The following is a 27515-nucleotide window of genomic DNA, read 5'->3' on the forward strand; positions in this document are numbered from 1 at the left end:
AGCCTTGAAGGCAGGGGGTGGCAGTTCAGGTCCAGCACAGGGCTGGACTGAAGGCTGAACTCCAAAGCATCACTTTGGAAAAACCTGTGCCAGGCAGCAGAATTTCCCATTAAATCCCAGCATCTCCTGAGTGGGAAGGGACCCACAAGGACCATGCAAGTCCAGCTCCTGGCCCTGCACAGCCCAACAATCCCAGCCTGGGCATCGCTGGGAGCTCCAAAGGCTCCTGGAGCTCCGATCACGATCTGCTCCCTGCGGCACCTTGCAGGGATCCTGAGGAAGGGAATTTGGGCTGGGTGCTGAACTGGAAGATGCTCTGGCCCTTTCAGCAGCAGTCCCAATACTTCCCACAGACAGGAGCAGGAATCCTTTGCTGAAGAACCCCAGCAGATGCCTCACAAGCCCTGTGTTCCCAAGCACCTGCAGGTGCTGCTCACAGCTTCTGCAGAACAGCAGGGAAAAAGGAATGGCTGGGAAAGACAGCAGCCACTCCAACAGAACTCACCTACTCTGGAATCCCAGACTGGTTTGGGTCAGGAGGGACCTTAAGGATCATCCCAGTGTGCCACCCCTGCCATGGCAGGGACACCTCCCACTGTGCCAGGCTGCTCCAGCCCCAGTGTCCAACCTGGCCTTGGGCACTGCCAGGGATCCAGGGGCAGCCCCAGCTGCTCTGGGCACCCTGTGCCAGGGAGGAATTCCTTCCCAATGTGCAGTATCTGGTGAGCACAGAGCTGCTCTGCTCTGCCAGGTGAGCCTCTCCCAAGGAAAGCTCCTTGTCCCCAGCAGGAACAGCAGGTCTGGCTGAGGGGAGCTTGGCAATCCTGCAAGGGGCAGCCACAAGGCTCAGCTTCACTTCCACCCTGAGAGGAGCTCTGCTCTGCTGTGCCTGCAAGAATGGAAGGGAGGTTTGCACTTCCCAGAACTTTCTGCACCCCAGGGATCAGCACAAGTGAGTGACCCAGCAGCTCCCCAGGGCCACCCCTGAGCACAAGCCCGGGTTTGGGGAGCAAGTTCAGGCTCCAGAATTGAGCTGATAAATCCAGAAGCAAGGGGTGAGTCTGGGAAAGGGGGAGTAAACAGACCTCAACAGAATTTGCTTGGAAAACCAAAAAATGTTTGACCACTTGCTCTGACATTTCTTCAGCAGCACAGTGTGTTTGGAAGGAAAAAGGGAATAAAAATAGAAGCAACCTTCAGAAAAGATGAGTCACATTTGTGAACTGATTACACTGATGGTGACAAACTGAAACAGAAGCCACTTTTTCAAAGGAAAAGGTAAGATTGTTCATAAATTTTTTATACCTTACACCACATCACTCTTTTATGGACCCTGCTCAGGCCCCTGCACATAAACACCAGGAATTAGTCCAGGAATTAAAAACATAAACCTTATTGCTACTTAGTGTCCCCACCCCGGTGCACACGAAACCCTGCAGTACCTAATTCCCAAATTGAGATTCCAGGCAGTCTGGTTTGAGTGCATATTACCTCTCCAGAGTCACTGGGAAAGGACAAGAACAGGTGAAATCCACGAAATGCAAAGTGAAGACAGAGCTCAGCAAACAAACTCCCCAAGTCCCTTCCTGCCCTCCTGAGTCACTCCCCTGTTCCAGCTCCCAGGTGTTGTGGTGACCTCTGTCACACCCAGTGTCTGTGCTTGCTCTAATTCCTTCTTTCCTGAGACCCAAATGCAGTGGCTGCCACAGGCTCAGTCTGTGCTGGATGGTCACAGCTCCTGCCATGGCAAATTCCCAAGGGAAATGCCTTCAGCAAACAGCCTCAGCCAGAAATGTGCATTCATTCACAGACACAACATCCCCCAAGAAACTCCAGAGCCCTGCTTGCAGATAAAAATCACAGAAACACAGAACAGCCCGAGCTGGAAGTGACCCATAAGGATCAAAGTCCAGCTCCTGGCCTGAGTGAAAAATACAATGTTAAGATACAGTTTTTAGGCCAAAAAGGGAGCACAAGCCTGACTTAGTAACTGATCAAGTAACACACAACCAGTACTTTGCATTTCATGGGTGGTTTGCACTCGTGTCCCTGAGAAAGATAACATGGATTCAGAACCACTTGCCTACTTCTTCCTGTGAAATCCTCTTGCAGCCACAGGAGGAGTCCACATGAAGCTGTGTGAGGCTTTCCCAGCCCCACCACTCCTGAAGCCCCAGGGCACTTCTGGGCAGCTTTTGGGGCTGTCAGGGAAGGGGAACCTGGCAGAGCAGGAGAGCAGCTGAGGAATGCCAGAGCAGGGAGAGGACTTTGCCCTCGTCTCCCTCACCTTCCAACTCCTCCTGCTGCCAGCAGGAGCCTCCTCTGTGCCCAGCCCCAGGGCCTGCACTGTGACCACAGCACATTCCCAGCTCTGGGCAGGGCAGGAGAGCTGCTGCTGCCTCACAGATGCCCAGATCCAACAAAATGTTCCAACATTCCTCTGCTCCTTGCAGCAGTCGTGTCCACAAGCACAGACCACACTCTTCTCCCACTCTCTTCCCATGAAGCATTTTGTTGGGCTTTTATCTGTTTTTTTTTTTTTGGTTGTTATTTTGGTCTGTTTAGTTGGGTTGCTTTAAAGCAGATCCCACAGTGAAGCTGGAGGACAGGAAAATCACACCTGGCCCTTTCCACTTCACCCTTGTGAGCAGCCCCTCCTGTCACTGCCAACACAGGAGACCCCAGGGAGGAGGTTTGGGAAAGAGCTGCTCAGAGCTGCTCCTTTTCCAGGGCCTTGGGAACCCATTCCAGGTGCTGCAGACAGGGAGAACCCTCCCCTCACAGCCCTGCTGATCTCCTTCCCAAGCCCCCCCAGTGGAAAAACTCCTTCCTCACCAACACATCCCTGTGCTTCCCAGTTCCCTCTGCCAGGAACAAGGATTGTCTCCATCAAAGGCAGCATTTTGCTACAATCTCAGTTGTTCATAGTTGTTAAAAGCAGGCTTTATCATGCACATTCTGCATTAACACTGATAAGATCTCAGAAGATTCCCATCTGGCCAGTGACTCAAATCTCTGTTCCCTGGCTCTCTGCACTGCTTGGCTATATGAAGTGGAAAAATAAGTTAGTGAATCCAGGCAAAAAAATGCTTCTATTTTCAGGATATTATAATTCCAGACTTTTGTGTTCAGCTGACACCAACTTTTATGGAAAATTCCACCTAAGCCTCAAATCTGACCTCCCAGCTTGGAGGGTGTCCCAACCCAAGCTGATACAGACTCAACTGCAGCACTTGCCAGACTGACCAGCTGAACTCCTTGTTCCTTGTGCCTGGAAGGTGGATGCTGCTTGAGCCCCTCAGATCTCCTTCCTGACAGAGCACCAGCTGAGTGTTCATTGGCAAAGATGCAGCTTGTGTAATGTACAAAACACATGGATGGAGGACGCAGCACACCCCAAAATCAGCCAGTGATAACCCACAGCAAGAGGGAACTACTGCACTGTACCTAAACAATATCAGAGTGAGAGTAACTTATTAACTGCAACTCTGCTTTAATCCTCCACATCTCTGGCTCCCAGAAAACCCTGGTGATCCACAGAGAGGCAAAGGAGCAACCAGAGAGAACCAAGGCAAACACAAGGGCAGTTTGGGACTCGGTTCGCTGAAGCCGATGCCAAAAACCGCCGATTTGAACAGCAGCAGGATCAAACCCTGCCTGACGTGTCCCAGAGCCAGTGAGGCACTGAGGGATCTGCCACTGCCAGCACAGCAGCACCAGCAGTGTCCTGTCAGTGGCAGGCTGTGTCTCGGCGGTCACACCTCGCTGTGACACCCAGGGACAGGGGCTGAGCCCAGCCTGCTGCACCGGGCACACGCTGTGCCACAGGGGAAGGCACTTGTGTTGCATTTTGCAATCCTTGACTGCTGTCAGGTGTGCTGCTGAGCCAGCAGTGTGTGTGTGTCACTTGTACCTTTCGAATCCACGCCTGGGGCCCGCTGTTGGTGAGCTCGTCCGAGGACAGGATCTGCGCTCCGGTGCTGCCCGTGAACTGCCCAGGGATGGAGTTGGACTGAGCCCAGGCGTCGATCTGCAACGGCAAAACCCACACTGAGACCAGCACTAACATCTCCACGTTTCTCCTCTGCACCTCTCAGGAAATTTCACATCGTGTTGTTGGTATTTGGTGTGTTCATTGACACTCAGGTGAAAGCAGGTGCTGCCAAAATCTGAGCATCTGAGTGGTCACCCTGAAACCTGAGCTCCAACTCCAGCGAGTTCAAGGTCTCCTCATCCCCAAAACTGCTGAATCTACTGTTTTGGGAACAATTACCTACATCTGTGCTGCTGAACTACAAAAAAAAATTAAATTTGAAACTATGTTTCTGAGTGACTTGAGTGAAAACATGGAATACACAAAGGAGCTCATCAAAACTCAGTGTTAGAAAGTGCAGAACTTTGAAACACTGGCCCACAGCTGGGTTTCCAAACTTAAAACAGGAGAGGAAAACCAGCTGCCATGAAAGGAAAACACAGATTTTCCTCAAGCTCCCCAAAATGCTGCTGAAAGGCCCCAGCTTACCTGCTCCTGTGCCCGGTTCAACATGCACATGGCCTCCAGGTCAAAGGAGTTCTCATTGAGCCTTTTCTGGGCCACTGCTCTGTCGTTCATGGCTGTGGTTATGTCCACACACTAGGAGGAAAAAGAGCATTTGTAAAGACACAGCAGAGCACAATGGTGTCCACTTGAGCTGGAAAAAGCTGCTGGAGCATCAATGCTACCAAGTGGAGTTACAGAGTGAATTGCTGGCTTGACAAAGAAATAGGCAACGTGATGGAAACCCTGGGACTACTTAAATCCACACAAGATGGGCTTTCCTGAACAAAGACAAATCTGAATTGAAACTGTAACACCCTGGTAATTTATAATCACCTGTACACACAAAATATCCAATGACTTATTTTCTAAGAACTGCTTGTCACAAAAAATTCTGGTGTGTAATAAACAGAGAAGCATTTTACTGTTCAATGAGATCTTCTTAACCAACAGAATTAAATGCAATTTAACTACAAATCCATGCAGAGCTGTTCACATGAGCACTCTGCTATTAAGTCACACTAAAGTTTGTCTGTATAAAGTAATTCCAGCATGAATCAGATGCATTCCACAATCTTGACTGTAGTGTTTCAAACTTTCATCTTCAGCCTAAACCAAAAAGGAATGAAGCTGTGGAAGGGGCTGGAGCTCCAGGAGGGGCTGAGGGAGCTGGGAAGGGGCTGAGCCTGGAGCAAAGGAGGCTCAGGGGGGACCTTGTGGCTCTGCACAGCTCCTGCCAGGAGGGGACAGCCAGGACAGGGCTCAGAAAAAGGGACAGGAGGAGAGGGAACGGCCTCAGGCTGGGCCAGGGCAGGCTCAGCTTGGCCAGCAGCAGGAATTTCCCCATGGAAAGGCTGCTCAGGCCTTGGCAGGGGCTGCCCAGGGAGCTTTGCAGTGCCCATCCCTGCAGGTGTCCCCTGGAGGTGGCACTCAGAGCTCTGGGCTGGGGACAAGGTGGGCACGGGGCACAGCTGGCACTGCCTGGGCTGGGAGGGCTTTTCCAGCTCCGGGGATCCTGTAAAACCAGGCTGTGAGCTCACAAAATCCACTGCTTTGGAAAGAATTATCTACATCTGTGCTGCTGAACTACAGTAAACTATAAAGAAAAATAAATTTGAAACGACGCTGCAGAGTCACTTGGTGAAAATGTGAAATACACACAGGAGCTCACTGCAAACTTCACTCTGGGCAAAGCCATGGGGAGAGAAATCCACAACATTTGGGGCTGTAATGAATTCTGGCTGGTGTGGAGCTATTTTATAAAATCCTTGTGACCTGCTCCTCACAGGACGTGCATTTTATGGATCATTCTGTTTGGAAGGCAGGAAGGGAAGAGTGTACAAAGACAAATGGAATTTCTTGAGATGTGGCAGAAGCTGGAAGGGCTGGGACTGTTTGAGGCACAGAAGAAACCCAATAATCAGAGATGCAGCACACACACATCAAGGTGATGGGTTAACCTGAACTTCATTTTCATTTGCTTTGTAAAAGCTTTGCCTCTTTTGCTGTCACTATCCACATTTTGTACTAAAGGGCCAGGAAGAGAAACTGAAACTGCTTCAAAATTGACTCAGCTGAACAAAACAAACACTGTTAAACCACAAACCAGGAGCCTGGTCAAGAATTCAGTAAATACTGAAAGGAAGAGACAGATATGAACATCTACAATGGCATCAAATACAGGAATTGCTTTTGTGCTCTATTAAATCTGATTTGAAGATTTTTTTTTTTTTTCCCTGTCTTTAGGAAAAAGGTGTTTCTATTGGGAAGATCACTGCTGGAATATCTGGCCCTGACCAAAACAGAGCTAAAATCCCTCAAGTCCCAGGTGTCTATGGACTGAGTTCAGTGCTTATTTCTTGTCACACAGAACATAAAAAAGGCACAAGAAGAGTTAAAATATTATCTAACAACCCCCTCACACAACAGCATAGATGTAAAAATGCCTGTTTCAAATGCACACTGGCTAAGTTTTCAAGTTTCTCTCACATAAATAATTATTAAAATAATTATGTAAGGTTCTGTTTATGAAACTGGTCCAGGAGATAAATAAAAGTTCTTCTACTCACCAAAAGTTTCAATCCAGCAATACACAAAGGCATGGAAGCAGTCCATGAAACCACAGGGGACCACTGCCATGCTAAAGAGGTGTGTTAGTGCTTTACCGGACTGGGGCCTAGCAACATTCCCTGCTGGGTTAATTCCCAAACACTTCTCCATTTTGGAGACCATCAGGGCTCTGTGTTATGTCAAGACACTCGATGGCACCTTTGGATCTTGAAAAAAACAAAATTATCTCTGCTTGAGGTATAAGAAGTTGTTGTTATTCCTGAGTCAGGGAAAACAGGTGGAAGTGAGGTGCTGTTCTCTCCCAGAGCTCTCCTGGCTGATCCCCTTTCTCTCATTTGCCCCCACAAATCACAAATCCTGAAGCAAATAAAAAGCAGGTGTTTTACACACTCTGGAGGCCCATGAATGCTTTTACTGCATCCTTAGATCCCAACACTCTGCACGAGTCACCTGGGCTAGCCCAACCCTGGCACTCTGCACTTCCAAACACTTCCAAACACTCCTTCCTCAGAGGTGTCTCTGCCTGCTACAGACGTGGTGAGCCCTCAGATCACTCCACACCTTCCCCTCCATCTCCTACGGCCACACACAACTACTTTAAGGCATCAGGTTTTATTAAAACAAGCTGTAATGTATTAGCAGGGTCATTTCAGACTAAGCCCATAACTAATATGTGAGTTGAAACACAGCAACAAAACCAGTGGTGTGGGGTTCCATGTCAAGACTTGCACCAGAACTGTCACAGTATTGCACAATCAGCAACAACAAATGGAGGTCAGTTCTAGGTGAAACTTAAGTTCCAAGCACCCCCAGCTCTCTACTCCCCCAGCAAGGGAGCTGATCTGCCTCATGTTGCTCCAAGGGAGCCATTTCCACCACAGAGTCCTCCTGAACATTAAAGAATTAAGCAGAGAAGCACTGTGTTACCTGTCAGGCTCCCTGGAGAAACACACAGCAATTCTGTACCTGCACTTCCCAAACCCCAAGGGATGGAGCAGCCTGCTGGGAGCTAACGCCCCTGAAATCACCCTTAACACAAACCAAGTTAAGGTAAAGGCAAATAAAAATATTTATTTACAAAATATAAAAACAGACAACATGGTTACAGGCATTTATAAAGGTACACACAACAGAAAGGAAAGGAAGTTATGTTAAATATATTTACTGCAATGAAACTGGGAATGACATTCTGCACAAACATCTCAGGGTTTTACTGGAGCAGGAGAGCCCAAAGTGCAGCTCCCTCCTGTGCTGAGGGAACAAGGAACTGGGTGCCCAACCATCAAATTCTGAGGGATTCCATGAAAAAGCTGGCTAAGTTACATCCTCTGTGCTTTTGGTGCTGTAGAAGAGCCAGAAGAAAATTCCTTCTGTGCCTCAGGGAGTGAACTGACCAGTATCAGAAAGGTCTTGAGAAACAAAATGCACCAAGTGCTGAGATGGCTTTGTCAGAAATTGATGGGGAGGCTTTGGGGTTTGGCTTTGGAAGGTATGAGAACAAGGCTGCAGGTGCACTGAGGCAACACACACTTAAAAATAGCAACATCTGTCTTAAATATTTAATTTACTTAATTACAACAGCCCCCAAAAATGTTCTTTAGAAGAAATTTCAAGGGGAAAAACACTTGCTTTGGTTTTCTTAGTTTATTATCCATACAATTAGATTCTCCTTTGGAAGGCCACGTGCAAGACAGCCATTGGAGAAAACATGACTGGAAAGCTAAAAAATCAATACATCCAGAGGAAGTGACTTACAATTTTTAATGGATTACATTCCAGTGTGATGTTCTTGTTCTAAGACTGGCGGGACAATTTTAATTAGCGCTACATACATTATTGTGCAAATCAAGTTATTATTAATTAACCCCTGCAGGAAACTGAACGAGGAAGTTTTTTCATCTTCCAGCTACAGTTTAAATTCTGTTGAGACCAAGAAGCCACCAGCTGCCAGAAGCAGGATGGGTAGAGGCTGCTTCCACCACTGCCCACGTGAGCATCCCCATTTGCAGAGCCCAGCTCCTCAGCTTAGTGCAGTGTTAGGCACGACCTTTTTAAGTGCCTTTTTTGTTTTCCCAGACTGCCCAGGTGATGGTTTTGGTTTTCTTATATGATATGCTCTCCTTGCCTTCCTTACCTCAATGGCTGGCTTGGGGAAAACATCGTCCTTGCCGTCGTCTTTGCCGTTTTTGTCCACGGGAACCCACTCTCCATACACACTGTCTGCCTCCTTCTTCCTATGCTGAGACCCAGAGGAAACAGGGAATTCCTTGGACAGGCTGACCTGGTTTTTTGGTTGGGGTGGTGGTGCTGGTTTTATGCTGGGAGTCTGAAAGAAATAAAATGAGAAAAAGTTAAGGCTTGAAAACACCCAAGAGTCATGAGGTGGTTTTGTTGCAAACACCTGGGATTTGGTTTTTACAGAACAAAAAGAGTAATAAGCCTTTATAATTAATCATTTTGGCACAGCCCTAAAAACGCACAAGTGACCCCCAAATTGTGCTGTCACAGAAGATGAAAAACCCCTAAAAACAACTTCAGCAGCCCAAAATCCCTGATGCTCCTCTCCCAGCTGGCCCCATTCACACTGAGAACAACCTCCACCTGCCACACAGGTATTTTGAATGGAAAGCTCCAAGGCAAAAATCCTGGGCAGCAAAACATTGCCTGTGATCAAAAGCTGCCCATGAGTGGAGAGAAAACAGCTCTCAGCATTTGGGTTTCTAATTCTGGTATATTTTGAGTAGCAGCCTGAGTCTCCAAGCAGATGATGTCTGTGGCCTTGTTTTGCTTGGTGCTGTTAATGCATTAAAAACCTGCAGAAATCCCTGCCAGGTTCCCTTCCAAGAGGCAAACACAGCTGGCAGCACTGGATAATACAGGATAAACTCCTAGGAATACAGATAGGAATGGTTTTAGGAGAGAGAAAGAACAAAATTAAAAGGGTCAAAAACAAGACCAAGAGGCAGAGCAACCCATAACCACGACAGAGCATTCATTCCTCCTCGGAGCCTGGAAGAATTCCAAGGTTTCTTGAGTTTCTTTGTAGCCTTTTCTAACAATATAATATAAAATCTAAATCCATTTCTACCTTACACCTTACCAACATGTGCACTACTGCTTATTTTGTGTACAGCACAAGCTGTAAGTTTGAATTTATACACAAAACTAGGGATGTTACTTCTGGTTTTGCTGAGCATATTAAAGCTTTTTTAGTGCTTTATATCCTGCAAAATCAGAACAGACCTTCATGGGCACAACCCCCCACCCCAAATAAAACTGAAAAAAACCCACTCACCACCCAAAAAACAACCCAAACCCCAACAAAATTTAAACAAATTCTAATCCATGCTTCAAAGCATTTGATTTCCAGATGTGTTTGAAGAAATGATCACAATTTTACCAATTACCAATTGGTAAAACTGGATTATCAATTTTATCTTGAAGGAATTGGGAGTGTTCCTTTAAATTGATTTAGAAATACTCGCAGTTTCACCAAGATTATCAATATAGAATATAGAATTACTTGCATTATTTAAAAAGAACCAGGATTTAAAGCATTGAAAATGTAAGTAGCACTCACACTTAAATTGAAGAAAATAGGTTTGGGTTCACTCAGCTTAAAAGGATGGTTATAGAAAGGACGTTCTTCCTCCTCTTCATCAGAAACGTGAGGCTTGTTCACTATCACATCATCAGTGCTCTGAGCAATCTTCTTGCATTTCTGAAAAATAAACCAGAGGGAAATGTCAGCTCTGAGCAAACCTGAACTTTCAACCCAAACTCACAAAGCACATTTTTATCAAAAAAATTGGTTTTCTTTACTAAACCAGGAATGGAAAATCTTTTAGCAACAGCACCAATAGAGGTACTTTGGATATTCTACACAAATGACCCAACACCACCACGGCTTTGCCAGGCACTCCTTGGTTACTGACTCAGTTCTCTGGCAGAGCAGGGACCCTGTCAGAAGTGATGGCTCCAAGAGAGCTCAGATTCTTCTGGAATACTGTGGTGGTGGCCAGCTATGCAAGCCACCCCCATGTGATGTGCAACAGAACTAAAACACAGAGGGGATAACACAGTCAAACTGGGAGAAGCCTCCAAGGGGGAAAAGAAAAAAGAGGAAGAAAAGGACCAAAGACAAAAAGACTTTCTCAAGGGGCCAGAATTTTATGGTTAAAATGTCTTTACTGATTTCCTACCACCTGCACTGCTTCTGTGGACAATTTTGAGTCAAAAGAACAGAAACATGATTCAATAGATCTCCAAAGTTGGAAAGGGAAGGGAAGTGCATTTTGGGGCCTGCAGATTAGCACAAGCTATGCTGGATCTTGGTCAGGGTATGTGAAAAACCACCCAGGATGTCACCACAGGGCACCTGCACCAACTCAGCTCCTGCTCAGTACTTCTGCACCCCCAGCCCAGGCACAACTGCAGATTATCTCTCAGCACCTGGACACTGCTTCATCTCAGATTATTTCTGTAAATGCAATTTCAGAACTGTCACACTCATGATGCAATTAGAAAAATAATGTAGGCACTTTTCTATTTCAGATTTTCTCCATTCTGAGGAAGTCCAAGGCCAGGCTGGACGGGGCTTGGAGCAACCTGGGACAGAGGAAGGTGCTCCTGCACATGTCAGAGGGTGGGACAGGCTGAGCTTTGAAGTTCCTTTCAACTCAAACCCTAACTAACACCACCAGAACAAAAAAATCAGGAGCGAAAGCTTTGGATTTCACTGACAGGACTGCAGGACAACCAGCAATTTGTACAAAATGAAAAAAATAAGCAAAATAATTTGATTTCATGCATTTCCACAAAATTCAAAAATACCAGTTTTGATGACTTAAAAAAAAAAAAACTGTGGTGAGAGTAAGGGCTCAAAGGGGTGCTCAGGCCTTGGCAGGGGCTGCCCAGGGAGCTTTGCAGTGCCCATCCCTGCAGGTGTCCCCTGGAGGTGGCACTCAGAGCTCTGGGCTGGGGACAAGGTGGGCACGGGGCACAGCTGGCACTGCCTGGGCTGGGAGGGCTTTTCCAGCCCCGGGGATTTGGGGGTTCTGAACACGAGGCAGCTCCCAGGTGACAGCAGCACGCAGTGACAACCTCTCACAGGTCACCAACCCCAGTGTGGTCATTTCCAGGCTTGATGCTGCTGTTGTGCCTCACCTCAGTGAGCTCCTTCAGGGTGTCCCTCGAGGACTTCTGGTTGGCTTTGTCATCCTTCTTCTGGGACAGCAGAGGCATCAGGCTCGGGGGTAAGGGCACGCCAGACTTCGCGCACATGGCGGCTGCGTTGGCTTTGGCGATCTCAAGCAGCTGGGCCTTGTCTAAAAAGATTTGTGGGTTTTTTTTTTTTTTTACAGAGAAGTCATTATTTTCATAGATTCTTGTTTTAATAATGAAGAAACGTTTCTGGCACACTAAACAAGATTTTACCCGCACTGTGCATTTTTTATGTTCTGTGAAAATAACTGGGATTGTACCGAGCTGCTCTAGACTGTGCAGGAGGCAAGTGAAACTGCAAATGCAACCCAGCAGTCCCAACTACAACATCCTCCAACCACCCCAGTTCTGATGTTTCTTACTTCACTGATTCATTCCTGCTTTGGCAATACTGAGTCCTTCCTACACAGCATAAAGTCCGGGGTTTGCTCATTATCTACCTCTGAAAAGCTCTCAACGCTCTGGAGGAAGTCTCCTCTCCCCACATGTAGCCCAAAAGCTACTTACAACTACCAAACAGAAAAACAAGCTCTGAGTAAGTAAAACATGCTCTTGCTTAAAATACAATCAGATGCAAAACTGTTAACAGAGCAATATTTTGCTTTAATAAGGAGAAAAAGGACAGCCCTAACATAGAAATAGCAAATGAAATTAAATTAAGCCTTCTGCCAGTTTGCAAGTAACTCCCTAACTGGAAGGCTTCCTTGGCAACTCTGAGGCAGGACTGGGAAGTTCAGAGCCTCAAGTCCACCACAGGTTTCCTCAGACACTGTACAAGAAATGATCTCCCAGTTCAAATCTTCTTTCCCCTTATTAACTCATTACCCAAGAAACAACACAGCCTCTCTTCCTCCAAGCACAGAGGAAAGATGCAGCTCTTAAGATTTTGTTTTATTTTCCAACCTGACGGGTCTGGGAGTATTTTCACAAACAAGTCTCTCTTTCCTTTAAGTTCTTACCATGGGAAAGAGGCAAGACAGAGTTCTGGGAACAGCTGACAACAGAGCTTGGGACTCTCCAACTGGCACCTGAATGACCTTTGTTCTCAGGAGTAGAAATTCTAAATTTTCCTACATACAAGTACTTGAAGTACTTGGCCTTTACTATTATTCAGAGTGTTCCTTGAGGCTGCAACAGGCTACCTTTGTACAACAGCTTTAGAACCAAGGTAAAACTGGCCCTAAAGAGGCTTTCATTCAAATGCTCAGCACTGATTCCTCTCCAACATAAAACTTCCTGCTGGAAGTCACCGCCTGGAACTAACGCACAGAGTGACTTCTAAGAAATCCCTTACGAATGCTCCAGAGCTCAATCAGACAAAGCAAACCCACCCACTACCACCTCAGCATGGAACCACTGAAAATAAAGCATTCACTTACCCAGGTCTGTAAGACGTTTGGGTGATCTGCTGGAGAACTCCGAGGACCTGGACCTGCGCCGGTCGGGGGACCTGCTGTAGCGCCTTCTCCCCGAGGACCGCGAGCGCCGCAGCCGGATCGGGGACCTGCTGGAGCTCCGTCTCCTTCCCCTGGACCGCGACCGCCTCTGGCGAAGAGGGGTCCGACTCCTGCTCCGCAATCGGAGCGATATCCTGCGGTCTCTGGAGTCGGATCTTCTCCTTCTCCTGTCAGTAGATCTCGATCTGTTTCTCTGAGACCTCTTGCGCCTGTCTCTGGACAAGGAGCGCCGCCTTCGCGATGCCGACCTTGACCTGCTTCTCCTCCTGTGCCTGGAACGTGACAACGAGCTGGACCGAGACCTGGATGCTCTTCTCCGCGTGGCTGACCTGGAGCGATTCCGTCTGGAGCGCGAGTCTGTGTCGTATCTCTTGGACCTGCGCTGGGAGGACCTGGAGCGCCGGCTTCTGGACCTGCGCGATGATTCTTTGTCTGCTGCTTTCTCCACAGACTTGGACTGACTCCTCTGGCGAGCAGCGGACCTGGAGCGTCTCCGCCTGGACCTGCGTGAGGATTCCTTGTCTGCTGTCTTCTCTACAGATGTTGACTGGCTCCTCTGGCGAGCCGTGGACCTGGAGCGTCTCCGTCTGTACCTCCGCACGGATTCCTTGTCTGCTGTTTTTTCCACAGATGTGGATCGACTCTTCTGGCGAGCAGGAGACTTTGAGTGCCTGCTTACAGATCTCTGTGGAGACTCCTTGTCAGATGCTTTATCAACAGATTTGGATCTGGATTTTTCACGCTCGGAAGACTCAGAACGTCTGCTTTCAGGGACAAAGGAAGAGTCCTGTTCCTCTGACTGCTCAAGAGGCATGGAATCCTGCTTTTCCTCATCTGCCAAAGAGGGTTCTGCATCCTCTCCCTCCTCTTCGCCACTGGAAGACTCTGACTCATGCTCATCTGACGATGTGGACTCTCTTTGTTCAGCTGTCAAGGAGGGCTCTGCATCCTCTCCTTCTTCTTCAGCAGTGGTAGACCTCGATTCAGCCCCATCAGGGGATGCCGAACGTCTGTGTTCAGCTGTCAGAGGTTCCACATCCTCAGCTTCTTCACCAGCAGTAGACCTTGACTCTTGCTCGTCTGATGAGGTGGAATCTCTTTGCTCAGCTGCCGAGGAGGGTTCCACATCCTCTGCATCTTCACCAGCAGTAGACCTTGACTCCTGTTCATCTGAAGATGTGGAGTGTCTACGCTCAGCTGTCAAAGAGAGCTCCTGGTCCTCTGCTTCCTCACCAACGGTTGACCGTGACTCACGTCCATCAGGAGACACAGAGCGATGTTCAGCTGTCACATCCTCTGCTTCTTCATCAGCTGAAGACCTCGACTCATGGTCATCAGAAGATGTGGAGTGTCTACGTTCAGCTGTCAAGGAGGGCTCCCCATCTTCTACGTCTTCCCCAGCAGCAGACCTCGACTCACGGTCATCAGAGGATGTGGAATCTCTTCTTTCAGCTGCCAAAGAGGTCTCTGCATCCTCTGCCTCTTCTCCGGTGGTTGACCTTGACTCGTGCTCATCAGAGGACTCAGAGCACCTACGTTCTGTTGTCAAAGGCTGCTCCAGATCCTCTGCTTCTTCACCAATGCTAGATCTTGACTCGTGCTCATCAGGGGAAGTGGAACGCCTCTCCAGATCATCCATTTCTTCATCTGCAATAGACTTCTGGTCATGGCCCTCAGGGGATGGGGATCGTCTATGTTCAGAAGTCACAGAGGACTCCAGACCCTCTTCCTCCATGGGAGACCTCGGCTCCTGACCTTCCTGGTAGGAGGATGTGGAGTATCTACGCTCAGATCTCAAAGAGGGCTCCAGATCCCCCGTTTCTTCACCAGGGCCCACACTGCAGTTATCAGGAGACACCGAGCGCCCTTCAGGCATTAAAGAAGGCATTGCATGATCCATTTTTTCAACAGGGGTGGAATTCAAGTCGCTGCCATCAGGGGACATGGAGGCTCTATCATTCAGTGTCAAAGGTTCAGGACCATCTACTTTTTCAACAGTGGTGAATCTCAACTCCTGCCCATCAGGAGATGCTCCATGTTCATTTTCAGGTGTTGGAGAACGGTCCTGCGCATCTGCTTTCTGAAGACAGGTGAAACTCACCTCCTGGCTCTCGAAAAAGAGATGGTCACGTTCAGCTGTCAAAGTAGAATCCACACCCTCTGTTTCCTCAGCACGCACCGATCTTGACTCGTACTCTTCAGGTGGCAGAGCATGTTCAGCTGTCAGAGAAGGTTCCTTGGCTAGTACTCTTTCAGCAGGGCTGGACTGCAGCTCCTGACCTTCAGGAGTCATGGGACATTCACCTTCAGACAAGGACAATTCCTGCCCCTCTGTTTTTCCAGCAACAACAGGCTGCAACTCCTGGCTATCAGTGGATATTGAACTTTCACTTTCAGATGCTTCAGAGTGTTCCTCCAATTCTTCTTTTTCAACAGGACTGGATCTCAAATGATGCCTTTTGGGGGATGCCTCGTACTCGTTTTCAGACAGCAAAGAACACTCCTGCACCTCTGGTTTTTCAGGGTACGCACAGATCAGCTCCTGCCCTTTGGGAGATGCAGAGTATTGGTTGTCTGGGACCAGCACTGGCTCCTGCACTGCTGTGCTTTCAGTGGGGCCAGACTGCAGTATTTGGCCTTGACGGAAGATGGAATATTCACTGCCAGGTGTCAGAGAAGGTTCTTGCACCTCCTTCTCAGCAGGGTTGGCCATCACCTCCTGGCCCTCAGGAGACTCACTGTATTCATTTTCAGGCAGCAGAGAACACTCCTGCACTTCTGGTTTTCCAGCCAAGGGCAATCTGTGATCTTTAGAAGATACAGCACTGTCAGGAACCACAGCCTCCTCCTGCATCTCTGCCTTCTCAGGAGAGCTGGACCTCAACTCCTGGCCCACCCAGGACACAGCATGTTCATTTTCAGACACCAGAGCAGGCTGCTGTACCTGTGTCTCTTCAGCAGAGGGTGACTGCAGGTCCCGGCTGTCGATGGACTCCAGACAGCTTTCTTCAGGCATCTGATAAAGCTTCCGCAGCTCTGTTTTTTCAGCAGGGGTTGATGTCAACTCCGGGCCATCAAGCCCTATTGTGTACTCATTTTCAGACACTTGAGAAGGCTCCTCAGCTCTTTCAAAAGTGGTGGATGCCAACTCATGACCATCGGAGGCAACAGAACGCCTGCTTTCCAGTATCAGAAAGGGCTCCTGCACCTGCACTTCTTCACTGTAGGCAGATCTCAGCTTGTAGCCATCAGGGGACGCCAGGTGTTTCACTTCAGATGAATTCAGCATTTCTGCTTTCTCCGCAGGGACGGGTCTCAGCTCGTGACTGTCTGGCAACAGCACGATCCCACCTTCCGATGTCACAGCAGTCACTGGGGGCTGTAGTTTTTCAGGTGTGCCCACTGATTCACAGCCATCAGCAGACACGGAGAAGCCACTTTCCAGTGAGAGAGAAGGCTTCTGGATCTCCACTTTTTCAACTGCAGCAGATGTCAATTTATAGCCTTCAGGTAAGATGGAACACCGGAGCTCAGATGCCGCTGACAGTTCTGCACTTTCTGTTTGCTCAAAGGAATTGTACTTTGCTTTGTGGCCATCGTGGCATATGGGAATCCCACTTTTAGACATCACCAAAGATCCTGCACCATCTATTTTTCCAGTTAGGTATCTCGAATCATGCATTTCCGAAGATCTGGAGCAGTCAACCTCAAGCACTTGTGGAAGCGTTGGACCGTCTAAAGCTTTGTCAACAGATGATCTGGACTCACGAACTTCAAAAGAAGACACTGAAATGACGTCGGCAGACACCTCAACAGAACCACACACAGGTGTCAGGGAAACATCTGGAGTCTTGACTTTTTCAACAGATAAAAATCTTTGTTCATTTCCATGTGGTGACTTAAAGGACTCGTCTACAGACAATGGATGCTCCTCTACTGGTGCAGCGAAGCTGGATCCTGATCCGTGTCCATCAGGAGACATGAAATGTCCACCGTCAGAAGCCAGAGACGGCTCCTGCATCTGGCCTGACTCACAGCCATCGGGGATCACAGGGCGGATCATTTCAGGTGGCAGGAAAGGCCTCTGAGCTTCCACTGCTCCAGGGCTGTCAGCCAGCTGGGAAGACTCACGTTCAGGTACTTGCAGAACCTGTGAAAGCTCTTTGTGTTCACCAGGGATGTGCTGCGATTCAGGACCATCAGAGAAGTTGGAGACCTCACCTTCGGACGGGAGAGAAGATGACTGAATTTGCATGTCTCTTTTAAGTGCTGGAGGAAGCTCTGGACCTTCTACTTCTTTGAGAGGTGCAGTTCTGGACTCATCTTCACGGGATGCAGAGACTTGAAATTCTGCTACTGAAGAAGTTTCTGGATCTCCCCTTTTTTCAACAGATGAGGATCTTGACTTGGATGTGGAATATGGAAGTTCAGGTGGCAATGAAGACTCCAGAGCTGCTGCTTTTTCAGTTGATCCATTTTCAGATGTCATAGACAGCTCTGAATCCTGTGTTTTTTCCACAGATGTGGATCTCAATTCCTGCTCATCTGGGGTTTTGGAGGTATCAAATTCAGATGTGGCAGGATGCTGCAGATCTGCTGTTTTCTCAACAGATGAGGAGCTTTCCTCAAGATTCTCTGAAGTTTTGGATAATCCACTTCCAAATGATGGTGGCAGCACTGGGCCGTTTACTCCTTCATCAGACAAAGCTACTGATGTGGGACCATTAGAGGATTTATCTTCACTTCCAAAAGAAGATTGAGGAACATCATTATTAAGACCTTTGGCTGACTCCTGAAGTTCAGAAGACTCCGCATGCTTGCTACTGGACTTTGCTGAGGATAACTTATCTTTTTTTTCTACAGATTTGGACCTTGACTTAACACTGTCAGAGGACTTGGAACGTTTCCGTTTGGATTTTTTTGAAGACTCCTTGCGCTTTTTTTCGACAGACCTAGACCTAGACTTGTAACGTTCAGAAGATTTTGAGCGTCGACGCTTGGATTTTCGTGAGGATTCCTTCTTTTTTTCCACTGATTTGGATCTAGACTTGTAGCGGTCAGAGGACTTGGAGCGCTGACGTTTAGACTTCCGCGATGATTGCTTTCGATCCCTTTTTTCTACTGACCGGGATCGAGACTTGTAGCGATCCGAGGACTTCGAGCGCTGACGTTTGGACCTCCGTACAGATGCCTTCCGACCTCTTTTCTCAACAGATCTTGACCTGGATTTTGAACGATCAGAGGAACCAGACCGATGTCTGAACCTCCAGGAGTATTCTTTGCCTCCTCCCTTTTCTGAAGACCTGGATCTAGATTTTGAGCGGTCAGAGGACCTGGAATGTCTGCGGCGGGATCGCCAGGAGGACAACCTCTTTTCTGCTGACCTGGACTTAGACCTGTAGCGGTCCGACGACCTGGAACGTCTGCGCCCGGACCTTCGGGAGGACAGCCGCTTCTCCACTGACCTGGACTTGGATCTGTAGCGGTCAGAAGACCTGGAACGTCTGCGCCCGGACCTTCGGGAAGACAACCGCTTCTCCGCTGACCTGGACTTGGACCTGTAGCGGTCAGAAGACCTGGAACGTCTCCGCCCAGACCTTCGAGAGGACAGTCGCTTCTCCACTGACCGTGACTTAGATCTGTAGCGGTCGGACGACCTGGAACGTCTGCGCCCAGACCTTCGGGAGGACAATCGCTTCTCCACTGATCTGGACTTGGATCTGTAGCGGTCAGATGACCTGGAGCGTCTGCGTCTGGACCGTCTGGAGGACAGTTTCTCCACTGACCTGGATTTAGACCTGTAGTGGTCAGACGACCTGGAACGTCTCCGTCTGGACAATCTCTTTTCTGCTGATCTGGATTTAGACCTGTAACGGTCAGATGACCTAGAACGTCTACGCCTGGACCGCCGGGAAGACATTCGTCTCTCTCTCTTCTCCACAGATCGGGACCTAGATTTGGAATGCTTTTTTCTGGAAACTGAATAGTTTCTGCTCCTAGAACGCGCTCTTTTAGAGGTCAAACGCCTGGAAGTAGAACGTGACCTTGATTTTTTCTTCCGCTTCCTAGACCTGGACTGAGACTTGGAACGGCTCCTTTTCTGTTTCTTTGAATCATGTTTTTTCTCACTGGTTCTATGACTACTTTTTTCAATAACATTCTCAAGCCTCATGAGAGTCTCCTTCATTCGTGCCGCCACATCTGGTTGCACATCAGATGTTTCCGAGTCTCTTTTCTCTGAGTCCTCTTCAGGAGTTGCTTCTTTGACATCCTCAGCCTCTGGAGTGTCTTCCAACTGGCCTTCCTCTATAAGTTCTGAACCTGCTTCTGCATCAGTCTCAGGTACTGGGGCTGCTTCCAAATCTTTTGTCTCTGCCTCCAACCCTATAGCTGCTTCTGCATCTTTCAGCTCTACATCAGTCCGAGGAGCTGTTTCCAAATCTTGTGTTTCTGCTACAGGAGTCTCTGCTGAAACTTTTTCCTCTGCTGCATGTGAAGAACTAAAAACTGTTTCTGCTACTAAAGGCTCAGATGTTTGAGTCTGCTCCGCATCTTCCTTCTCAATCACCATATCCTCCACCTGTTGACTCTGTACTCCTTCTACATATTGTACCTCGGCTGTCACTTCATGTTCCAGGGTGGTTTCCAGGCCTTTCACATCCCCTGGTTTTGGAACTGCTTCAGAAGATTTTATTTCAGATACACCCAAGATTTCTGCAGTCTCTCCTAAACTCTTCCATTCTGCAGCAGGTTTTGCTTCTAGAACTACTTGAAGATCTTGCTGCTTTTCAGCATGCAAGTATTCTGGAACAGCTGGTGAAGCATCACCCATGGGTACCTCTTTAACTGTTTCAGAACCTGTCACCTCTACTGTTGCAGACTCTTTCATGCTCTCCAACCACCTCATTCCTCCAGCTTCTGATGCTGGCTCCAGATATTTTGCTTTCTCCATTTCTGAGAGCTCATTTCCTTGTGTGCTGGTCCTCCTTGCTGCAATTTCATGTTCTACAGCAGATCCCTGAGTTTGCACATCTGGCAATCCTGTCAGTACTCCTGATGCCATACTATTTTCTTCCACTCTGGGCAAAGACTCCAATACTGCTGCTGAATGACCTACTATTTGTTCCTGAATAGATTCTGAACTGGTTTCTGAAGTTTGCACAGTTTCCAGGATTGCTTCTCTGCTCCCTGTCTCTGCTTCTGGAACATGCTCCGAATCCTTTCTCGTCCTCAGCACCTCAGTTTGTAAGGGCCTTGTGTGTGTCATGATCTGAGACTGGGCAATGATGGAACTCTCTGTCTGGCTTGCATGGAGAGGTTCTCTCTCTGCTGTGGCTTGCCATGGCATCACCCCTGCTGACGCCTCAGCCTCTCTAACTGGTTCCACGCTTTCACATGCAACTACAGGTTCAGGAGTCCTTCCTAAGGCAGGAAGTCCTGGACTTGCAACAGTCCCACAATGCATAGCTTCTTCTGAAGCTTTCACACCTTCTACTTGTAAGGACATCGAAGCTGTTGTAAAAGTTTTTGCTTCCACCACAGCCGCTGGTGTCAGGACTCCTCCTGGACCTTGTGTGTTTTCCTTCTGCAAAGACAGGGAAGGTGCCAAACCTCTCACGTGTGATTCACTCTCAGGTCTTGATTCTCTCAGCAATGAAGTACCTTCTGAATCCTTTGCTTGTGGACTCCTAAAACCCTCTGCCACCTGGACTTGTGGAGCTGTTTGGGGAACAAAGGTCTGTACAACCACTGTGGGTTCTGAAGTTGCTCCTAATCCTTTTGCCTCTGCAGCCAAGTTCATACCCATCAATCCTGATGGAAGTGCAGATCCCTGGGTTCTGTCCACACTCCTTGTTTCTGCCAACACTCCATGTTGTAGGAACATTCCTGATGCACCCAGTGCTGTTGCAGAACCAGTGATACCTTCCACACTTTTGCCTTGCAGACTTTCATGAGCTGCTCTGACATCTTTTGCTACAACACCCACAGGTTCCATGGTTGTTTCTAAAGCTTTCACACTTCCCATAGCTGGTTCCTTCATTTTTGTAACAGCTCCTGGTCCTGGAGGTGTTTTGGCACTTATTTCCACGTGGGTCACAGGGATGGCTGCAGCTACTGTCAAAGGATGTTGCAAAGGTACACCTGCTTTCAGAACACCGGAAGCCTCCGCAGGGCTGCCCTGCGTCATGCTCAAACTCCCAGATATAACTGAGGGCTGCAGGGATGGCTCCGAAGTTCTGCTCGCAGCCCCCAGTTCCAAAGGTCTCTCCACACTTCTCACATTTCCCATGAGCAGAGATTTTTCAGTTGTTTCTGGAATTTTCACTTCTTGCCCAGCCACGGCCACGTGAGCTACAGTCACAGCACTTGGATGTGCCCAATTAGCAGGTGTAGGGGTTGCTGTCACAGCACTTGCCAAGGACACGGATTCTGGAGCTGTGTCCAACCCCTGTGCTGCCCTCTGAGACACAGACTGATGAGATGCTTCTGAGTAAGTCAACACCTCCATGGTCTCAGGCTCGAGAGCTGCGTCTGAAGCTTTTACTTCCCCAATGCCTTGAGATTTCAGAGTGACTTCTGTACCTCCTACTGCTTCTACTGAATCTTTCTGAATCTCTGATTTACTGACAATTCCAGATGGGATGCTGGACCAAGTATAATTTCCAGTATCAACAACACTGGCATTAACAGCTACAGGATAAATATTTTCATGGGACTGTTGAATTTGTTCTTCACTAGTGCAAATTCTAGTTTGAGCTATACTAGTATTTTCTGCGATATTAGACTGGATGCTTTCTAAATTAAATGGAGGATTTGCTGCACACAAAGTCCCATCCCCACTTCCAAGACTTTCTGCAGATTGCTGAGAATCAGTCACTGAATGAGAAACAAGTCCTAAAGCTTGATTATCAAGCCCCTCCGTTGGTTTTGAGCACAGTTCTGGCTGCACGTGGCCAGCCAGGTTTGCATCTGCAAGCACTCCATGCTGTACATTCACTTGGGAGCTGGACTGCTCTGGCACCAAGAGAGGGGCCGGCTGCACGCCCGCAGGTTCGCCGGGACGTGCACTCAACTTGGATTCCTTTGGTTGCTTTTTATGCTTTTTCTCTTTCTTCCTTTTCTTCTTCTTTTTCTTCTTCTTCTTGCTTTTGTGCTTCTTGTTTTTCTTTGCTTTTTTCCTAGGAATTTCATCTTCACCAGTAGAGCTCCTTTTTGTAGACTGAGTACTATTTTTCACAGTATTTTTGTCTACATCTAGAAAAAATGACATTTACCTTGTAAACATTTTTAAGACTTCATATAAAAAATTCTTTCAGAGTAGTTGTGAAGTACATGGACAGAGGTACAAAACAATTAAACTTGCAAACCATGCCCAATTCACTAAACTACCACACACAAGCAGCACACACTCCTTTTTCAGCTCTCTTTCCTTCCTCTCAGAGTTACTTTAAGTAATAAAACAACACTTCAAAAAATTACCCAAATCTTGTTAGTCAGGACAGAGGTCCAGAGGGAACACAGCTCTTTCCAAGTAGCATCATAGTCATGGAATGGTTTGGGTTGGGAAGGACCTGAAAGCTCATCTTGTTCCACCCCCTGCCATGGCAGGGACACCTCCCACTGTGCCAGGCTGCTCCAGCCCCAGTGTCCAACCTGGCCTTGGGCACTGCCAGGGATCCAGGGGCAGCCCCAGCTGCTCTGGGCACCCTGTGCCAGGGCCTGCCCACTCTCATAGGGAAGACTCTTCTCCTAATGCATGATCTAACCTTGCCCTGTGGCAATGAAAAGCCATTCCCTTGAAGAAGGGAACAGAGGATGATGCTGGAACCACCACCCTGTCAGCCTCAGCTCCGTGCTGGGAAGATCATGGAACGGATCCTCCTAGAAGCTCTGCTAGGGCACATGGAGGACAGGGACGTGATTTGAAACAACCAGCACAGCTTCACAAAAGGTCCTTTGTGACCTTCTGTGGTGGACTGACTACATCAGTGGGTAAGGGAAGAGCTACAGATGGCATTTATCTGGACTTCTGTAATGTATTTGACCCAGTGCCCCCACAACATTCTTCTCTCCAAACTGGAATGAATAATTTGACAGGTGCACTGTCAGGTGCATTAGCAGTTGTTTGGATGGTCACATCCAGAGGATAGCGGTCAAAACTCGGAGTCCTGATGGACTTCAGTGACCAGTGGTGTCCCTCAGGAGTCTGTACTGAGACCAGTGTTAATTAATAGCTTCATTAATGAATCAGTGTTACTTAATATGTTCATTAATGACAGAAGGATCAAGTGCACTCTCAGCAGGTTTGTAGGTGACACCAAGGTGCAGGTGACACCTCTAAAGGATGGGGCCATCCAGAGGGACCTGGACCAGCTCCAGAAGTGCCCCATGAGAATCTGCTGAGGTTCAACAATGCCAGGGGCTGCACTTGGGCTGGGGGAAGCCCAGGATCAGTCCAGGCTGGGATGAGCAGATGGAGCAGCCCTGGGAGAGCTGGACCTGCCCCAGCCCAGAGCCCCCAGTGCCCTGGGCTGAGCCCCAGCTGGGGATCAGGAGAGGGATTGGGATTGGGACTGGGATTGTGTCCCTGTGCCCCCAGAGGTGAGAGCCCACCTGCAGAGCTGCCCCAGCCCTGTCCCAGCCCAGGGAGGAGCTGGAGCTGCTGCAGAGAGCCCAGAGGAGGCTCCAGGATGAGCAGAGGGCTGGAGCAGCTCTGTTGGGAGGAAAGGCTGGCACAGCTGGGATTGTTCAGCCTGGAGAGACTTCAGGTGACCTAAACATGACCCTCCAGTACCTGGAAGTATAGTATAGGTGGTGGAAGACTACTGACAAGAGCCTGGAGTGACAGGACAAGGAACAGTGGGTTCAAAATTAGGGAGAGTAGGGTTAGATTAAATCTTAGGAAAAAAATCTCCACTGTGAGGGAGATGAGGCCCTGGCACAGGCTGCCCAGGGAAGTTGTCCCATCCCTGGAGGTGTTCAAGGCCAGACTTGACAGGGTTTGGAATAACCCAGGATAGTCGAAGACATCCGTGTTCATGTCAGGGGGTTTGAAACAAGAGAATCTACAAAGTCCTCTTCCAATCCAAACAATTTTTTTACTCCCTTGTGTCCTGTCCCTGCCTCCCCTGGAAATTGTCTCTCTCCAGCTTTCCTGGGGCTCCTCCAGGCCCTGCAAGGCCACCCTGAGCTCAGCCCAAAGCTTCTCCTGTGCAGGTGAACAATGCCAGCTGTGCCAGCCTTTCCTCCCAGCAGAGCTGCTCCAGCCCTCTGCTCATCCTGGAGCCTCCTCTGGGCTCTCTGCAGCAGCTCCAGCTCCTCCCTGGGCTGGGACAGGGCTGGGGCAGCTCTGCAGGTGGGCTCTCACCTGAGCAGGGCAGATGGGTTGGATGTCCCTCCACCCACACTCAGCGCGGCAGCACATTCTAACAGGAAGATGGAGATGTGCTTTCAAATCCCCAATGCTGCACATGGAAGATAAACAAAAAATCCCATTTTCCAAACCAATTACCAAAGTGGGGATTTATGCTATAAGACCTGACCAGCCACTCTCCTCTGCTGTACTTTAACCCCCGAGTGAGTCCAGTGTTGCTGCTGTGTTAGAAATCCTCTGTATATTTACTGACCAAGTTACTCACTAGAGTCTAACAAGTTTGGGAAAAGAGCATGTTTGCCCCAATCCCAAACCCACTTTAAGGCACTGCAGGAGGAACAGCTACTGGGACAGGCAGGACTGCAGCTGCAAAGCTGCAAGTTCCTCTGAGAGTGTTTGCTTCCAGCAGGAGTAACAAAATCAGATGACTCTAGGGACAAGCAATCACTGATGGGGAAGGGAAAGAGGGAGTCCAGGGTTTCCATCACCACCTTTTAATTCTGTACCTCACTTCCCTCTGGATTTAACCTTTGTTAGGTTCTTGCCCTTCTGGAGCCCTAGTGCCATGTTTTCAGGGGAAAGGCACTTTGTTAAAGGCAACCTGCTGGGATTTCTGTGAAATATGAGCTGTACATTGGAGTCTGCTTGCACGTTCCTTTCAATGATTCTATTTATACAGGCCAGGGCGGCAACACAGACCCTCCAATTAGAATCTGTGATCCCAAAGCTCACTATTTTCCAGTCTCCAAAACCTTGCAAAAGCATTTGGTAATTGCAATACTGTTAAATGAATGTGACTTGGGATTCCACAAGTATACCAGGTACATATTTATGAGATAAGCAATTTAGAAATAGTTTTTGCACCAATAATGCTGTGAATGCATTGAGTGAAGCAGAGTCACATTTATGGACAAAATGTCCAGCCCACAGCTGGAGAACTGCGTTCCTCAGTGGGTGAGCAACTGGCCCATGGGTTGGGCACCAATGGTGACAGTGACTGGGGTGACATGGGGCTGACACCACTCACTAGTGGGGCTCTGCAGGGCTCCACTCTCAGCCCAGTTCACTAACAACCTGGACACAGGACTCAAAGGGATAATTAAGTCTGCTGAGGACACTAAATGGGGAGGAGCTGTTGACGCTCTTGAGGGCAGAGAAGCCCTGCAGAAAGACCTCAACAAATCAGAGAGACTGGCAATCCCCATCCGTGTGGAGTTTAACAGGGGAAGTGCTGGACTGGACAAGTCTGGCTGTGTGGATGGAGAGCAGCTGTGGGAAGGGCCCTGGGGGTCCTGGTCCATGGCCAGCAGGATCAGAGTCAGCAGTGCCCTGGCAACCAGGAGGGACACGAGGATGGGGAAGGTCTGGAGGGGCCCCCCGAGGTCCCTGGCTCAGCTCAGCCTGGAGCAGCCTGAGGTCAGAGCTCCCCGGGGCTGCAGCTCCTCCCGAGGGGCAGCGCAGGGACAGCTCCGATCTCTGCTCTGGGACAGGGACAGCAGCCAGGGAGCGCCTGGGGCTGGGCCAGGGCACCTCAGGCTGGAGAGCAGGGAAAGGCTCTTCTTCCCCAGAGCCTGCTGGCACTGCCCAGGCTCCCCAGGGAATGGGCACGGCCCCGAGGCTGCCAGAGCTCCAGGAGCCTTTGGACAGCGCTGCCAGGGATGCCCAGGCTGGGGTTGCTGGGGGTCTGGCACTGGGGGGTCCCTGGGGGTCCCTTCAGCTCAGGATATTCTGGGGTTCTATAAAATGAACTTTTCTGCAAAGGTAATTCATTAGATTCAGACAATGCCTTTGTCCAAGTCCTTTTTCAAGATGGACAGTGGGAACGTTTGCCACAGGTAAGTTTATCCACTTCCAAGTTAACACCTCTGACTTCTTTATTACCATGTGACCTTGCCTCAGTCCTCCACACAAGAGCAAAACAAAAACCAAACAAACAAAAATAAAAATCACATCACCGAACAAAATTAACAAAAAACACCAACCAAACAAGAACCTACCCAAACCTCCCCGTGTCAGCCTGAAGTGCTGCTCATAGAGCATAAATTAAAAGCTTGAAAATGCTCAAGGTACACAAACCACTGAGCAAAAAGCCCCAGAGCAATCCCAAACTGCTGCCAGCAGAATCTCTGAAATTAACACTTTTCTGTGCTGCCTCTGGAACTGTACTCACCCAGCACACTGCAGCCACCTGTGTCTGAACTCCCAAAAATGAGAAATGCAGTAATTACAGCTTTCATCAGCTCACCAACCCTCCACAGCCAGAAATTTTACAGCAAGGACCAGTCCCACGAGAGGGGACACTCAGATGTGACATTTTAGCCTTAAAAAAAATCTAGTAATTTATTCAAAATCTGAGACTGGCACATGAAAATCCCTTTGGAAGCCTGCAATGTAAGTTTCTACACTTTAAAACAGCAAGTCATCTTTTGACTGAAGAGTTCATCAGAAATCTGTTTTTTAATAAATATTCTTTCAAAATAATCTTGAAAACCAACCCAAAGCAAAAACTGCTTCTTATCAGCATCAGCTTTGGCACTAAGAACAGTTCAGTGACTCTGGAGTAGATATATATAAAATAACTATAAAATATAAAATAATTCAGAATTTATAGACATACATATGTATACATATGGAAAATATTTATCTGTTTCAGTACTGGAAAGAAAAAACTCCAACTTTTCCCCATACCAATGCTTACATATAACCAGCTCAATTTTTTTTTTGTTAATTATTTATTTCTCTGGCCACCTCTGGATGTAAAATCACAGCAGAGAAAACATTTAACCAACTCACAGCAAACGCACAACTTGCCCGAGGAGCAGCTCCAGGAAGCACATTTTCATCTCTGTAAAAC

At 48.4% G+C, this 27515-nt stretch overlaps 1 protein-coding gene across 4 annotated transcripts in view; it reads right to left on the reverse strand.

Annotated features, from left to right (window-relative positions):
- SON (SON DNA and RNA binding protein) overlaps positions 1–27515 on the reverse strand; it is a 37400-nt gene that overhangs the window by 7442 nt on the left and 2443 nt on the right. For all 4 annotated transcript variants that reach the window (XM_054002230.1, XM_054002222.1, XM_054002214.1 and 1 more), the window contains exons 3-8: positions 13210–22542; positions 11774–11934; positions 10188–10328; positions 8742–8933; positions 4523–4633; positions 3914–4030 (exon numbers count right to left, since the gene is read on the reverse strand). In XM_054002230.1, coding sequence (XP_053858205.1) covers positions 3914–4030; positions 4523–4633; positions 8742–8933; positions 10188–10328; positions 11774–11934; positions 13210–22542 — 10055 coding nt within the window. The remainder of the gene's footprint in view (positions 1–3913; positions 4031–4522; positions 4634–8741; positions 8934–10187; positions 10329–11773; positions 11935–13209; positions 22543–27515) is intronic.

Source organism: Vidua macroura, chromosome 2 (assembly GCF_024509145.1).
Source record: "Vidua macroura isolate BioBank_ID:100142 chromosome 2, ASM2450914v1, whole genome shotgun sequence".
Lineage (NCBI taxonomy): Eukaryota > Metazoa > Chordata > Aves > Passeriformes > Viduidae > Vidua > Vidua macroura.